Source organism: Drosophila guanche, unplaced genomic scaffold (assembly GCF_900245975.1).
Source record: "Drosophila guanche unplaced genomic scaffold, DGUA_6, whole genome shotgun sequence".
Classification (NCBI taxonomy): Eukaryota; Metazoa; Arthropoda; class Insecta; order Diptera; family Drosophilidae; genus Drosophila; species Drosophila guanche.
Window position 1 is genome coordinate 329 of NW_022995776.1, and position 15780 is coordinate 16108.

The 15780-nt window shown below is 43.8% G+C and overlaps 2 protein-coding genes across 2 annotated transcripts; one reads left to right on the forward strand and one right to left on the reverse strand.

Annotated features, from left to right (window-relative positions):
- Positions 1-4858: 4858 nt before the first annotated feature.
- On the forward strand, positions 4859-6757 carry LOC117591348 (sin3 histone deacetylase corepressor complex component SDS3). Its single transcript, XM_034284573.1, has 4 exons — positions 4859-5054; positions 5147-5264; positions 5349-6057; positions 6116-6757. The coding sequence occupies exons 1-4, from the start codon at positions 4979-4981 to the stop codon at positions 6200-6202; spliced, it is 990 nt and encodes a 329-aa protein (XP_034140464.1). The 5' UTR covers positions 4859-4978; the 3' UTR covers positions 6203-6757.
- Positions 6758-13988: 7231 nt separating this feature from the next.
- LOC117591347 (40S ribosomal protein S10b) lies at positions 13989-14979 on the reverse strand. The gene is made up of 2 exons (XM_034284572.1): positions 14876-14979; positions 13989-14621 (listed from the first exon to the last, which is right to left on the reverse strand). Exons 1-2 carry the CDS (start codon positions 14974-14976, stop codon positions 14138-14140), a joined length of 585 nt encoding a protein of 194 aa, XP_034140463.1. The 5' UTR covers positions 14977-14979; the 3' UTR covers positions 13989-14137.
- Between the last annotated feature and the right edge of the window lie 801 nt (positions 14980-15780).

The following is a 15780-nucleotide window of genomic DNA, read 5'->3' on the forward strand; positions in this document are numbered from 1 at the left end:
GCTAAATCCGGCTCGTTGTCGGGTGCTTCGATCTCGAAGGCAACATCCTGCTCGACTGGGTTGTCGACATCCGCTGCATCCGACTTATACACCTTTATGGTGACGGAGCTGAACCAGAAGTTGAGCTGCCTTTATCGGGACCAGCGACTCCATGTATATTACGACCACGGCTTGGTTAGTGGGGCCCTGTGTCGCTTCAACTTTAACGACCTTCCAATCTGCTGTTGGAAGGTTCGGGTTGTATCGCTGCAACCTTCGCAGGATGCGTTCTGGCTCTTTCATCGAGGCCGCACCCAAATTCTCGCCCTCGGTCTACTGGGCACTTCGCTCCAGTCGACTGCGACTAGTTTCGCCCCTGGGTATACTTCCCCAACTTGCACTAGCGTTCGTCTTCGCAGGCTATGATCTTCGTGTTACCCTGGAACCATCCCATGTCTTTGCAGACTGGAGGTGGGCCGGGGTCCTTGTCGGCCAATGCCGCTTCCACCCACTTCCACTGGCTCCTGGGGATTCTGCCATCCGCGCTGCCTTTGTCTACGACGCCTATCAGCGTCCTCTCCTTGGCAATCTGCGCGAAGGACACGTTTGGCAGTATCCTGGCTCGTTTTGCAGCTGGTCCAGGCGTCTCTTGCGAGCGTTGCCTTTTCGGTTGCTGGGGCGGTCTGTGAGGTTCCAGGCTGAAGCTTGGAAACACTTTCGACTTCACCTTCTTCAACCAGTCCTCTGATGGGCTGGCTTCTGTGCTCGCGTATTGGGGACGGAGTATGTGCTCGCACTCCTCTTTTCGGCATACGTGAAGCGTTTGGCTTCTGCGCTGGTCGATGGCCCAACCTCCCCCTCTACTTTGCCAGAAGGTCGGGCAGCCGCAATGTTGCTTAGCTGCCTTTCCAAGGCGTCGGTATTGGGGGGTGCTGTGCCACCCACCCCAGGATTGGAGTGGGGCCCCGACGGGCTCGCACCCTCGCTTTCAACCGAGCAGGTCTTTTGTTCTGTTGAACAGGTTTGGCCAGGCCTTTGGGTCGCTGCCTTCCCCTGCTTGGGATTTATCCCTGTAGACTTTTGGGGAGTGTCTGTCCCATTCGTTTTTTTTTGTGTGTGTGTTTTTTTTTCCTGCTCCATATTATTCATGAGATGCAAAGAAGGGGAACGGTCAGCCCAGGCAAAGATCCACGTTGCCCGGGTAAGGCATCATTAGAACATGGGCTGCCATTTCCCTGAGCTCTCCGTTCACGACTGGGCTAGTTTTTATACCGGGCCCCCAGCCAGACTGACTCTCGGCACGGGTCGAATGACACCTTAGTCCGGCTCGGTTTGAGGTGTGTGTGTGGGATGTGGGTAGGTGTTGTGTGGGGAGGAAAAGTGTGTGATCTACTTGTACTTGTACAAGGCACCACAAGCGTATCGTCAGTGTTGCTACTTTGCGAACACCCGCTGGCTGTCCGGGGCTGTTTATTTCGGAACTTTCCCTCAGTGTCTGTGTGAACTGTGTTGACATTCTTTGGGATGCCCGCTTATTCACAGCTGACCTACCTAAACCAGGTAGGCAGTTCGTTATCCGCAACCTGCGACCCGTCCGGTGGCCTCAGGTGGGCCCCTTGAGCCACCTCACGCTCATTGGATTCGTCGTAATTACATATGTACAGCTGTGTTCAATGAAATGTTCAATGAAATGAAATGAAAACGAATCTCAAGTTAATACCATTCTTTCATGCTCTACATGTTTCTTGAGGTTTAATATTTACTTTTCTATCAATTTTGATTTAATTACTTTCTTACTCCCTCCTTGAATAAATCAATAAGGTCGAGCCCAAGCTTCAATAGGATTTTAGACCATTTTTTTACCCACTGGCTCTTACTTTGTTTTGGATGCCGGAATTGCATTTATTATAATGCATTTGGCTTTCCCCTATAAGATTTTGATAACATTCACATCAAGGGACTGATTTGAACATGGAAGAACGAAGATCTTTCTTGAGTATTTCTGATCATTATCTTGTTGAAAGATCCTTTTGAAAGGTTTTTTATACCCGGTACTCGAAGACAAAATGGGTTATATTGTATTTGTGCGGAATATGGGTTGTATGTAACACACAAAAGGAAGTGTATATATATATATATATATATATATATAAAGTATATATATTCTTGATCAGCATCAAAAGCCGAATCGATTGAGCCATGTCTGTCTGTCCGTCCGTCCGTCCATCCGTCCCTATGAGCGCCTGGATCTCAGAGACTATAAAAGCTAGAGCCAATAAATGTTGCATCCATACTTCTGTATGCTCACACTGTTACAAGTGTTTTTCAAAAATGAGCACCGCCCCCTTCCGCTCCCGCAAAAGGGCGAAAACCTCCTAAACCTACAATTTAGAAGATAAAAGAAAAACGCCATTCCGTATGGAAGGACCATATCTATCAGATCACCAAATTTGGATCCGATTGGACCATTTTTATAGCCACAATGAAGAAATTAATTTGAAGTGGCTAAACCCACCCTGTCCCGCAGCTTATATTTGTTTATTTGCACATTCTCTCATTCACACTCTGCCTCTGCCGCGTCTCTGTTTGGGAGACGCAAAAGGGCGAATTGCGGGGGCGGGGCTCGTTTTTTAAATACTCTTGTAACAGTGTGAGCATATAGAAGTCTGGATGCAAAATTTGGTGACTCTAGCATTTATAGTCTCTGAGATCCAGGCGCTCGACAAGACGGACGGACAGACAGACATGGCTGTATCGACTCGGATATTGATGCTGATCAAGAATATATATGCTTTATGGGGTCGGAAACGTTTCCTTTAGTTGCTTTATGCCACCACTAACCAAATAGTATAGTAGATTCCCAGTTCAGTACAAGCGAAACGTCACCGCTCAATGTGCGTCTCGGAGTCCCAGTTTTCCCGGCAAACGTTGTTTTGTCATATAAATATATTTTAAGTAATTTCTAGTGTAGACAAAAAATAGCTTAATAGTGAATAGTTATTATGAATAATTTTGATGTGTCTAGCTACTTAGTTCCAGGGGAGGTCCAGCGGTGATCTCTTTTAAGTCTTCTTGTCGTTGTGCTGTTTTCCAGCAGGCCAATAGCCAGGTTGTTATCGTGCTGGTGTAGGCGTGTGAGGTACTTTGTGCTACTCTCAGTGATCACTTCCGTTACCCACGGTATGTTGAGGACGCTGTGGATTGTGGCATTGTCGTGGTAAATATGTGCGTTACCGACTATTCGAAGGGCTTTATTTTGGAAAGACTCACTGGAAAAATGGGAGAACGAATTCGATTGTTCTCAATTGCTACCATGGAAGGTGCTTTCGCTGTCTCTGGTAAACAGAGGGTTGGTTTGTATGGTATGTTTTCTACACTCTACAATTTTACATTCAAAATCAGAGGCCAAGTTTATTATAAAATGGGCTCCAAAACACCAGCTGGAGAGTTGAATCATGGTTGGCGATCGTACAGGTGCACGAGAAATTCTGATTCGTAGAAGAATAATAATTTTCAGTTCATTGCTAATACACACTTACAATAAGTAAGTTATTTTTTGTCTACACTAGAAATTACTTAACGAGAAGGGACGTGTGAGACGCTTCTTACGAGTTACCTTAGCGGTTATTTGTCAAATTTTACATTTTTTCTACGGAATGGCGTTTTTAGTTTTCTTTTACCTTCAAAATAGTAGATTTGGGAGGTTTTCGCCCTTTTGCGGGGGCGGAAGGGGGCGTAGCTCATTTTTGAAATACACTAGTAACAGTGTGAGCATACAGAAGTCTGGATGCAAAATTTTGTGGCTCTAGCTTTTATGGTCTCTGAGATCCCGGCGCTCAACAAGACGGACGGACAGACGGGCAGACGGCCGGACAGACAGACATGGCTCAATCGACTCGGCTATTGATGCTGATCAAGAATATATATACTTTATGGGGTAAGAAACGTTTCCTTCTGTGTGTTACATACATTCACTTTGTGCACAAATACAATATACCCTATTTACTCTTCGAGTACCGGGTATAAAAATGAGCCAGTTGAGATGTGTTGCGCCTCAGGAAAAGTGCAACTACCTGAAAGTGAAACACCATCTGAACCATTGAACGGTTTACTTATCGGCACGGATCCAGATTCTAACGTGTTCCTGAAGTCAATTCGAACATTCAATTCATGCTTTCAATGCCAATCCCAAACGAACCACATACATTTTTCAAAACTAATCGCGTGAATGCACGTTGTGATTATAAAACCCTTGATTCATTTTATGCCAGACGCATCGTCAGCGAGCTGGATGCTCTATTGAACGAGCACAACGAATTGTTGAAAATATAATTGTTGAACACACCTACAACACACGGCTTTAAATAAAAACGTATCAAAACCATATTATTTCTCTATTGGAGATAGTTTCTTTCCTTTCTTCGTAGACCTTAAAAGCCATAACATTATTTTCCTTTATATTCACCCTATGCACTATCGTCATTACTGTATCTTTCTTTGGGTTAACGGAAATAAATTTTGTTCGAGTTCGAAATGTTCACAACCAAAAAAGAGAAAAAACTCTCTAAAATTTTTCTTAAATGTATATAATGGATTATATACATTTTTGTTCGTTAATCTATTTCTAAAGTTGATTCTTATTCAAGTCTCTTCAGAACATAGTTGCTCAAGCGAAACCGATTGAGCCTCCCCATTCCTGTCTACAATTTTTTTTTAAATACGTTGGAAATCTTCTCAAAAATATGTTACCTTCTCAAATATACCGTAATATACCGAACAATTGTCGAAAGATACCAATATACCGTACATATACCGTCGACTCAATTTCGATGTCAAAATATACCGAAAAGTATTAAATATACCGTAAACGGTCACCCTGATTCACAAGCATGTAAATTTTTGGGTGTGTATTCATCGGCCTTCATTGAAAAAAAATAAACAATTGCTAAAAACTTGTTGGAGAGCTACAGAAAAGGTTGCGATTCAAAAGTAAAACAAAATGTCCAACTACTATAGCTTCTACACACGCGACAACTACGATGACGAATCCATTGGAGACGAGCGCAGTGAAGAAGGTTAGTGCGTGGCTGCGTTACACATAACAAAAGCAGACTTGTCGATTTCTCAGCATGAATTGCCAACAAATTAATCAAAATACCCATTCTAGATACGGACGACGCGAGCGAAACAGAATTCCGGAGTCCCAATCACTACGGTGGCACCAACGGTACATCAAACAACAGCACAAACAAAAAAATTGGCAGCAACAGCGAGCTTAAAGAGCAGTTAGTCCGAGAAATTCAATATCCGATCTGCATATGTAGGCTACTTAAATTGTTTACCCTTCCTGTCTCCCCTTTTATTAACAGAATGTACCAGCACAAACTTCTTAATCTGCAAAAGCAAATGGTGGAACTAAATCTGCTCATCCATCCAGAATACATAAAACGCGTTAAGAAGCTGGACAACCAGCTGACGGAGCGTCGTAGGCTGAATGAGATATACAAGGATTACATGCGCGAGTGCGTAGAACGAGACTACTTTTTGGAGAAGAAGGCCGCCCAGAAAGAGTACGACGAGAAGATGATGGATCTTAAGGACAATCTGATATCAGATTTTGAGGACAGAAAGCGATTGATTGAAAACGAACGGTATAGTTTGGAGTTAACCAGCGATTCCATGGAGATAAAAACGACGGTGACGCGAAAGTTACGCCGACGGCCGAACGAACCAATGCCGGTGATAGAAAAGCGTCGAAAACCAGCCACCGGCCAGCTCCTAGTCTATCAGCTAGACGACAAGGAAATTGAATCTGATCTCAAGGTAATACAACGCGGCAAGCCTTTGGGACCAAACAGCTTGCATCAAAACGGCCTTGTTTCCTACACAAACGCCCAACAGCAGCAGTCGCATTTGCTACTGAACGACCTGACGGCTAACAGCTACGTGGAAACACGCATCGAGGACAACAAGTTGCTTTACGAGAGGCGATGGTTCTGCCGGGGCCAGCAGGTCTATGTAGAAGGCAAGGACCTGAGTAAATTTGCAGCTACCATCACGGCCATCGGTAATGAAGTGGTACGTCCTCCTGTCACTCGTGTCTCCATTTTTTTGCCTTACCGCTTTCCATTTTCAGGTTTGGGTGAAGCGTACGAACGAGAGCAAGGTCAAGATCAACATGTCGCATTTGGCCAAAGGAAAAATATCGATAAAGCGTCGATAGCCAGAAGAGTGCTAGTTTTGGTTCGATCCCACAGCATTAGCCCTCCAGAAAATCAGTCCCTTCCAGTTCACATGCTAGAAAGATTTTATTTGTACATATTCATGCATATGTGCATACAAATGTATGTACATCTCTGCGTCCGTTTTTCTGTTTCCATGCAATTTACTTACTACGCCTGGGTTACTTTTTATCTGCATAAACAAGATAATATCGAAATAGTTTTTTCCAATAGTGGGAAGAAGATGATCGTGAAAATGGTCGGAACGGCCGGTTTTAATCAAATTTAATCATAATTCCTACTCGACGCAATACTATTGTTTTCGCGTAGCAAAACGTATTCAAATTAATTTTAAAATGTGTGCTCAGCATGTACACATCTAATAGTGGAAAATTATGTTAGCACAAATTTTCTGTTTAAAGTTGATCAAATACCTAGTCGAACTGACTTAGCATTAGCTTTCACGAATTTCGATATATGTGTGCGAACTGGGCCGTAGGTTAAGTAAAAAATTGATTTTAACAAGCTATAAATAATAAAACATTATGTATGAATTAGTAATTTTTGTTAAATTGGTAATTAAGTAAGATTAATAAATTGGCTATTGTGTTGCTGCGATCACCTTACAAAATGATTACAAAGTTCGATGCAACTTCAGGCAGCGTTCAGGAATGTACATATGTATGTACATCATATGAGAGTATGGCCAGTCTCGTGGCATCTTCAAGTTAAGGCAGTGCAGGTGATGGGAACTGCTGCCAGAGCAGCAGCAAAGAAATGATAACTTAAGATTCTGAAATATTAACGAACCAAAAAACCCTCAGGTTGTTCTTGTTGAAAGTGAAGTGCAACAAAGAACAGCTGTTTGGTCGCTCATGCAACATCTTAGTATTTTTTAGTCTTTGGTGCAAGACTGGACTCGGCACGGCCCTCTCTATTGTGCATGGGATCATTAAGCAACTATAAGGCGCAAAGCAACTATATAGTTTCTTTATGCTATAAGGAGGCCTCGTCGGTGGCAGAGTTACTCGCTGGTTCTGCCCATGGTGAAATTACTAATAGGTGACGGTTTCACCACAGTGCTCCCCATTCGAGGAACATCAGCTTGTCAGTAGTTTGCCAACCGTTGACGAAAGAGGTTGTGTAGCGCACGATTTTTCATTGGCTTCTTCTTCATTTTCTTCATTGTTTACGAATGCAACTACTATTTTATTTTGGATGTGTATTTTTTTATTTTTAGAAATAAACATGTCTGCAATATATTGTTTGCTATGCCGATCCAAAACTTTGCATGGAAGTATTTTAGTTCCAAGAGAACTTTTATAACATACATATTAAAATGTTATTTGTTTTGAACTATTTCGTTTTATTTATTATCGAACATATTTTTTTTGCTGTCAGCAGAAACAATAAAAGCGAAGAGTGCAGAACGTAAAGCGTTTGCTATGGTGGTGAATCGTGGCGGTGCTATGGTGGTGAAGCGTGGTGAATAAGCTGCTCCTCCACTCAGCCATAAAGCAACTATATAAGGAGGACCCGTCGGTGGCAGAGTTACTCGCTGCTTTACCAAATTCTCAGTGCACGTTTGCTTGTCGACGCGGAAGGTTGGTTGCGGACAACATTTTTTTTCCATTTTTTTTAAATGTTTATTTTTTCAAAACACAGGCTACTATTAGCTATTACTAGTAGCAAACTATTAAAAATTAAACTATGAAACAATTATTATGTTTTTTCACATTGCCTTCAAATGATTAATCAGCACACTCCATTGTCGTTGACCTCACACTTACAGCGAGAGCCCTTTCACTCGCACTATTCCATAATTTTTTCCGACGGGGCCTCCTTATATAGTTGCTTTATGCACTCAGCCATGAAGAAACTATAAGGAGGCCTCGTCGGTGGTAGAGTTACTCGCTGGTTCTGACTAGGTTCAGTGCTCGTTTGCTTGTCGACGCGGAAGGTTGGTTGCGGACGAATGTTTTCTTCATGATCAGCACACTCCATTGTCGTTGCCCTCACACTTGCAGCGAGAGCCCTCTTACTCGTACTTTTCACTCGCTCGTTCTGCTTATGTTTGCCGACGAGACCTCCTTATAGTTTCTTCATGGCATGGGACAAGGTTCTAACTCGGCGCTGCCGCTCACGTACACGTGTATTACAGTGATTCGTACCAATACCAATGTACATATTGCAATTTTTCGTTTTGCGTGCACGCATGCTGTCTTCGCACACAAACAGAAAACGAAGCGCTATGTGTGCGTGCCGAGCCCTGGTATAAAGCCTAATACTCAGATCGAAAAAAAGGGGCCGCTAGAAACATCAGGGGTTATATTCGCATGGAACCGATAAGAAATTTTGCGCAATTTATCGATCCGACAAAAAAACAGGCCGGTTAAATCTAGGAAGTCAGCCGATAGTATTGTGTGGTATTGATAGTACTTAAGTGATATTAATAGTAATTTTCTGTTTTAGTATGTTGTATGTAATGTCAACAAAATATTTTTAGTGTTCGTTCGGCAAACAACTCTTGTTTCAGTTCCAAATTTTTAGTAACATTGTACCTGGTCAATGCGGACTCATCGTCTGCGACCAACCAATTTCACTGTAGCGATTAAATTAAAAAAAATATATTTTTAGTGTTTGTTCGGCAAACAACTCTTTTTTGCAGGGATGTTAATCATTATAAGCGGTATACAAAAAAAAATTATACGATAATGATTACCTGTCAATTTATATCGAAATATTCACAATATAATGATTAATTTTGAGTTATATTTTACTACTCAATCAATAATGATTATTTTTTGAGCAAAAAAATAAAATTCAAGAAATAATAATTAGTTGTTGAGTTTTATTGTTTGTTCAAAAATAAAAAAAGTCAAACCTAAGTTGCATTGGTACATCAGTTGCTTTGGTCATTCATATCGCGTGAAATAGACAAATTTAGCCCAAACCCGATCGAATTAAGTACATATATAATGCAATTTGTATATATATTCTTGATCAGCATCAATAGCCGAGTCGATAGAGTCATGTCTGTCTGTCCGTCCGTCCGTCTTGTTTGTCGGCTAGTTCTCAGAGACTATAAGAGCTAGGGCCACCAAATTTTGGCTGCAGACTGATGTATGCTCACACTGAAACCAGTGTACCCGCAAAAGAGCGAAAACCTCGCAAAGCTACAATTTTCAAGATAAAAGAAAATTAAAAACGCCATTTCGTAGGGAATGACCATATCTATCAGATCACCCATTGGGATCCGAATGGATAAATATTATAGCCAGAATGAAGAAATTAATTTCCAGAGACTAAACCCACCCTGTCCCGCAGATTTTGTTGTTCTTTTTACATTCTCTCATTCACACTCTGCTTCTGCTTCACTCGGCCTCTGCCCTCCCCCTGCCACTGCCCCTGTCGATTTTTAACCCACCCCGTCCTGCAGCTTCTATTTGTTTTTTTTTTATGCGGGCGCTGCCTCTGCCTCTGCAGCGAGTCTGCAGTGTGTGGGTCGAGGGAAGAGCGGCGAGATAAAGGAGCGTGTTGGTGTGAGAAGTGCTGTAGATGTAGATGACAGTTGAAGAACAAATTTAAAATTTGACAAAACACCGCTAAGGTGCAGATGTAGTACTGAGTGCCGGGTATAAAAGTTGTGACGCGTAAGAAGCTTCTCACACGTCCCTTCTCGTTTTTAATGTTGTGTTTAGACTTATCTGACAGAGGGAAGCAGGAGCTCTCAAGGGGGTTGAGGTTTGACACTGACCTCAAGCCAGTTAGCAACCGGCCCGTTGCCTGGTGGACAAAAGAGAGCCTAGAAAAAAAAAGCCCCATAGTTAGATAAGTTCGTGTAGTTTTTTTGTGCTGCTTCCCTACTTTCCGCTGGAGGAGATCGGTAATGCAGTATCTCGTAGAGATTTTTGCTTTAAGTGGCCCGTGGGGACAATAAGTCGGCCACGCGATGCACGTGGAGCAGTTACAGGATCCCGAAGAGAGCTCCCAGTAGAGTAGTGGGCTAGAAGCAGGTAGCAGAGCTAGATAACAGGGTGAGCGCACTTGACTCTTTATCTTCTGTAGAAGATGAGAAGCCAACAGCGTTCGCGACGAAGTTGTAGACGTTGGACGAGAAAAGACGTAGGGACCCAGGTGCAGATGGCTCCGGTAGCAGTTGTGGTTACTTTCCTCTCTTATTGTTGATCTTGCAGTATTTTGAAGTTCCGTGTTGAGTTTTGTCTGAGTTAGTTAGTTCTGTGAACGAAAGAAAAGTAGCTAGGTAGAAAAAGTATATGAGCACTTACAATTTACGGTCAAAGGTGAAAATGACTCGCAGGACTCCTCCGTCAAGAATCCAGGGCGCGGAAGGAGGCGATAACGACAGCTGGAACCTGCCGAAGACCCCAAAAGAATTGCAGTCTGAAATTCTATCGGGCATAAACGTCGCCATAGCACAAGCGCAGGAGACGCAGAGAGGAGCTATGGCGGACACCATCAGCAGGACGTTGCAAGAGGAGATCCGTCGAGAATTTATGGAGCTGAGGGGTGCCATAACGGAGGCAATGACGCCCCTGCGCCAGAAGGGAGAGTTGATCCAGGATCTGGGCTGGGAGGATGGTCCAAATGGCAGAGAAGGCGGTCCGACGGCTCCAGAATGGCGAAGGCAGAGTACCGGCACCAGACCCAAAGGTTCCGTGGAACAACAGGAGCAGAATCCCCAAGCAACTCCAAGGAAGCCGGAGAGACGGGGCCAAAATTGGTCCCGCATGGTGGAAGATGGCAATCTGGAAACGAGACCGAGAGTACTGGAACGGGAACCAGACGGCGGAGCACGGCGATTCACGACGCCCTACGAGAGGCGAGACGAGTGGAGGGAGCCGATATGGGGACGCGTCGACAAGTGGGATATCCATTTCGACGGCGACCCAGACCCAGCCAAAGTGACGGTGGAGGATTTTGTCTTTCGGGTCGAATTTCTCCAGAGGCAGAGTCAACGTTCGTGGGACGAAGTTCTTGATAATTTTCACAATCTGGTGAGAGGACAGGCGGCCGAGTGGTACTGGCAGTTTGTCCGAGAGAGGCCTCCAGAAGTCTGGGAGGACTTAAAGGACGACTTGGTGTCCCGATTCCATGCGGTAGGGGGGAAATACGAGCGCCGGCAAGGACCTGGAGAATCGGTGGAAGACTTCATTCGAGCAAAACTTATCGCACCTATAGCGGATTCCAAAATGGTCAGACTCGTCAAGAAGGGACTCGAGGAGGAGATCGCTCGTTATGGATCAGCTGAGGGAAGAGTGTGCGGAGGTGGAGTACCATATCCGCAGACGCGAGCGAAGGTCAGCTTTTTGCCCGACGCTGAAGTTCCAACAATCCGAGAAGCAAGTTCAGGAGATCGAGCCAGAGTCGGAGCTGTTGGAAGGAGAGGAAGCGATGATGGCGAAGGAAACCTTCCTGACAGCGAAGCCGAGGCTGGGGCTCTGGAATTGCGGTGATGTTGACCATAGGTTCCGAGAGTGAATGGCAAATGAACGCAGAGTATTCTGCTATGTGTCCCAACTGCTCGGGAAACGTAAGAACGGGCATGATGAAGGCGGGATATCAGAGCTCGGGACGGAGGCCCGCGAGAAAGTGAAGGATGCTGTAAATGGATATTGTAAAAATTAAGAATATTTACCCAACTAGTGTAGAATAGCATAGTTTAAAATTCTTACCGCCCGAAGAGAGGATGACGAGGTATAAACAAGTCCGAAAACGGATCTTTGACGGTCATCAGTTGAATGGACTCCAGAAGGCCCGTGCACGGTTCCGGCAGAGGAGACAGACTAGCAAGGAGGTTTCTGAAACAGTCAGGCGTTGAGCAGGACGTGACCCAAAGATTTTTGCCGATATGCAAATCCGAGGACAGAAGATTTCCGGACTCCTGGATACTGGGGCGTCCGTAAGTGTCCTCGGAAAGGGCAGTCGGTAGCTCCTAGACGACCTCGGGGTGGAGATGAACAACTATGTCTCGCTCGTCAAGACCGCCTCAGGAGAAGAACGACGGCAGTACGGAAACCTAACAAAAACAAAGCTGAACCAACTCACCGTCAAAGACGCGTACCCTCGAGGGAATACTGTCGAGGATCGATCAGACGCACTACATTTCAAGCGTAGACCTCAAATTTGTGTTCTGGCAGGTCAAGCTGGATCCAGACAGCAGGAAGTGTACTGCGTTCACCGTTCCAGGTCGTCTGCTTTACCAATTTGTCATGATGCCTGGCCTCCCGTAGATGGGCCAAAATTTCCATCCCGGAATTCAGGTTACAGGTTCAGGGACCACACTGCGAAATGGAGAAAGGCCGCTGCACTTGGGAAATAGATTTTTAGTCGTTCTGAGACAGATCTCAGATAGAGTACGTCTTAGGTAGACCATCGGCACCTCAGACTTGTCCACGCCTGTGTCGGAGAGATGACTGTCCGTTAGATGTAGAGAACATTCCGTTGCATTTTTTTATACCCGGTACTCGAAGAGTAAATAGGGTATATTGTATTTGTGGGGAATAACGGTTGTATGTAACGCACAGAAAGAAGCGTTTCCGACCCCATAAAGTATATATATTCTTGATCAGCATCAATAGCCGAGTCCATAGAGCCATGTCTGTCTGTCCGTCTTGTTTGTCGGCTAGTTCTCAGAGACTATAAGAGCTAGAGCCACCAAATTTTGCATCCAGACTCCTATATGCTCACACTGAAACCAGTGTATTTAAAAAATGAGCCATGCCCCCTTCCGTCCCCGAAAAAGGGCGAAAACCTCCCAAATCTACAATTTTTAAGATAAAAGAAAACTAAACTAAAACTAACTAAAACGCCATTCCGTAGGGAATGACCATATCTATCAGATCACCAAATTGGGATCCGATTGGATCATTATTATATCCACAATGAAGAAATTAATTTCCAGTGGCTAAACCCACCCTGTCCCGCAGCTTTTGTTGTTCTTTTTACATTCTTTCATTCACAGGCTTAACTCGGCCTCTGCCACTGCCTCTGCCGACTTTTAACCCACCCCGTCCCGCAGCCTCTGCAGCGAGTCTACAGTGTGTGGGCCTAGGGAAGCGGCGAGCTAAAGTATGGTGTGAGTAGTGTTGTTGATGTAGATGACAGATGAAGAAAATATGTAAAATTTGACTAAAAACCGCTAAGGTGCAGATGTAGTAATGAGTGTCGGGTATAAAAGTTGTGACGCGTAAGAAACCGGCCCTTCTCGTTTGCATTTTTAATTTGTATAACTTATTTAAACTCCAGTTGCTTCATGTTTCCAAGACACAGACCGGGATGGGCTGTTATCAAATTTTTTTAAGTTTTTTTTCCTTTTGGGACCAAGTACTGCTCCACAGAGACAATTTGGACACAAAACTATCCAATTTTGAATAGGAATGGTTTCACAACTTTGCCAAGGGCGCAAATTTTCCTTGGCACGCCATTGCTGCTCCAGCAATCAAAGAAGGCTGCAGATGTTATTCCCAGACACAGTCTCTCAGTCATATTTTGAAACTGCAGAATATGCGAAAATGTAGGGTATCGTTTCATGGGTTTCCATAAATGTACACATATTTATATGATTTATAATACTGTATAGACAAACGGCCGTCCTGGTTTCTTTCCTGCAGATGGGTTTAATCAAAGTTGTCAGCGCTTATTTCGTTAATTGTCCTCCTCCTCCTCCGATCATGCAAGAGCCGCCAATCCCACTAAAAGCAATCTCCTGCAGTAACATTGTTTCTTTGATGTAGAAATATTACAAAATAAGAACAAAACGTGGAATTTCACTTGCGCCTGTTTTATAATTAATCGTCTTTCGTATCATAAAACATGTGCACATTTCTCTTATGTTGTTGTTTTGGACTGATGAGAATCTCTCAACATTCCAGTTTTTTAATGGATACATAAAAAAAAAGGGGAGCGATACATGTTTAGTTGCGCGAGCCACGACCGAATCCGCCACGGAACTCAACCTCTCCAGCGCCGGGTCCGACGTCTCCCTTCTTGTCCACACCGCTTCCGCCGGGGGCTCGTCTGTAAGCCGAACGATCCTCGCCGGTCTTCGAGGCATCGCCAGCACCGCGTGGTCCGCCAGCTGCTGGGCGTGGACGCACAGTCTCAGAGCGTGCTGGGCGCTTTAGGGTCGAGGGCACAATCTCTGGGGGCAGGTGCAGGTAGCTGCGGAGCTCCTCAATGCCCTCGTTGGTCAAATACCAGTAGTAGTGTCTCCAAGCAAACTGCTCCTTGACAAGGCCGCGAGAATGCAACGACTGCAGTGCCTTGATGACATGTAGGTTGGGAATGGACTCCAGCTCGGGGTGTTTCTGTGCATGGAAGTCCTTTTTCGCCACAATGACGCCCTCTTTGAAGAGGTACTCGTAGATGGCGACTCGATGGGCCTTTGGCATAAACATGCTGCACAAAAAAAATAAGAGTAAAAAAAGTATTAGTTTACTTTTGTTATGGTTTTTGTTGATCGATCTTTCGGAGTAGAGGGTAATAGAGGATTACACCAATGTACATTTTTAGCACACGTAAACAAAAAACTAGCACAACATTAATAGCAATGCAATCAGTGACTGCCACACCCAGCACTGATCTATTGTTTTGTTATTCACTGACTCGGATTTCGTTTTTATTTTAAGATTACTTTCAGCGATTTAACGTACTTTGCGTCTTCTATGTGGGAGAAACCGGAAAGAAAGGAAAAGAAAACTGACAGCCAGTGTGACCGCAGACTTAGACCCTCAAATATATACAAAATATACATTAAATATACCAAATCCAGAAAGGGAACTGGAAACAATTTGGGAATGGGAGTCTCGATACCATATATTTTTAAATATACTTTAAAGCCCATTACTCGGATGCGCTAAATTTTCGGTTGACCAAGTCAGGGATGATGTTCTCATGCAAACAATAAGAAATCAACCCTGTTTTTTGCTCGACAGAAAATTTCGCAGTTAGATTTTCGCAGTTGAGTATACTAGACCATTCCGTATACTAGACTGGACATGGACGGCAGCCGTAACGTCACCACCCGCAGAAAACATCGATGACAATATCAGATAGCATGAAGCAATTATATATTTAATATTATTATTATTGTTATATTATTATTATTATATCTATATATATATTATATATATAATTGCTTCGTGGGCCCGTCGTCGGCTGCGTACGTCGTGGTCCTTCCCCCTATACTCTAGGACCTAGGGTTAAGTGTTTTTTTTGCTTGTCGACGCGGAAGGTTGGGCGCGGACATATTTTTTTTCGCTCAATATGATATTTCATTTATTGCAGAATAAAAGAGAGAAAAAATTAAGAGCCTAAGGAAACAATTACATATTAAAAAAAAAAAGTAACGACTATTATCTAGCAGACTAGACTAAAAGAAAACTTCAACTCCTTTTCTTGCAATGGGCAATTTTAAACCCCATGCCATCAAAGGGTTAATCAGCTCACTCCTTACATTGTTATGCTTCCCTTTTTTTAGCGACGCGCCCTTCTTATATAATTGCTTCATGCGTCAACACAAACTTTTTTTTTTTAAAACCTAGTACATAGATCGCAA

Excerpts from the sequence above, each read along its gene's own strand:
- LOC117591348 (XM_034284573.1), top strand. The coding sequence starts at position 4,979 with ATGTCCAACTACTATAGCTTCTACACACGCGACAACTACGATGACGAA. Across the intron at positions 5,265-5,348 it reads AACAGCGAGCTTAAAGAGCA|AATGTACCAGCACAAACTTC; the intron begins GTTAGTCCGAGA and ends TTTTATTAACAG. Across the intron at positions 6,058-6,115 it reads CGGCCATCGGTAATGAAGTG|GTTTGGGTGAAGCGTACGAA; the intron begins GTACGTCCTCCT and ends TTCCATTTTCAG.
- LOC117591347 (XM_034284572.1), bottom strand. The coding sequence starts at position 14,976 with ATGTATATTTTGTATATATTTGAGGGTCTAAGTCTGCGGTCACACTGG. Across the intron at positions 14,622-14,875 it reads TCCCACATAGAAGACGCAAA|CATGTTTATGCCAAAGGCCC; the intron begins GTACGTTAAATC and ends TTTTTTGTGCAG.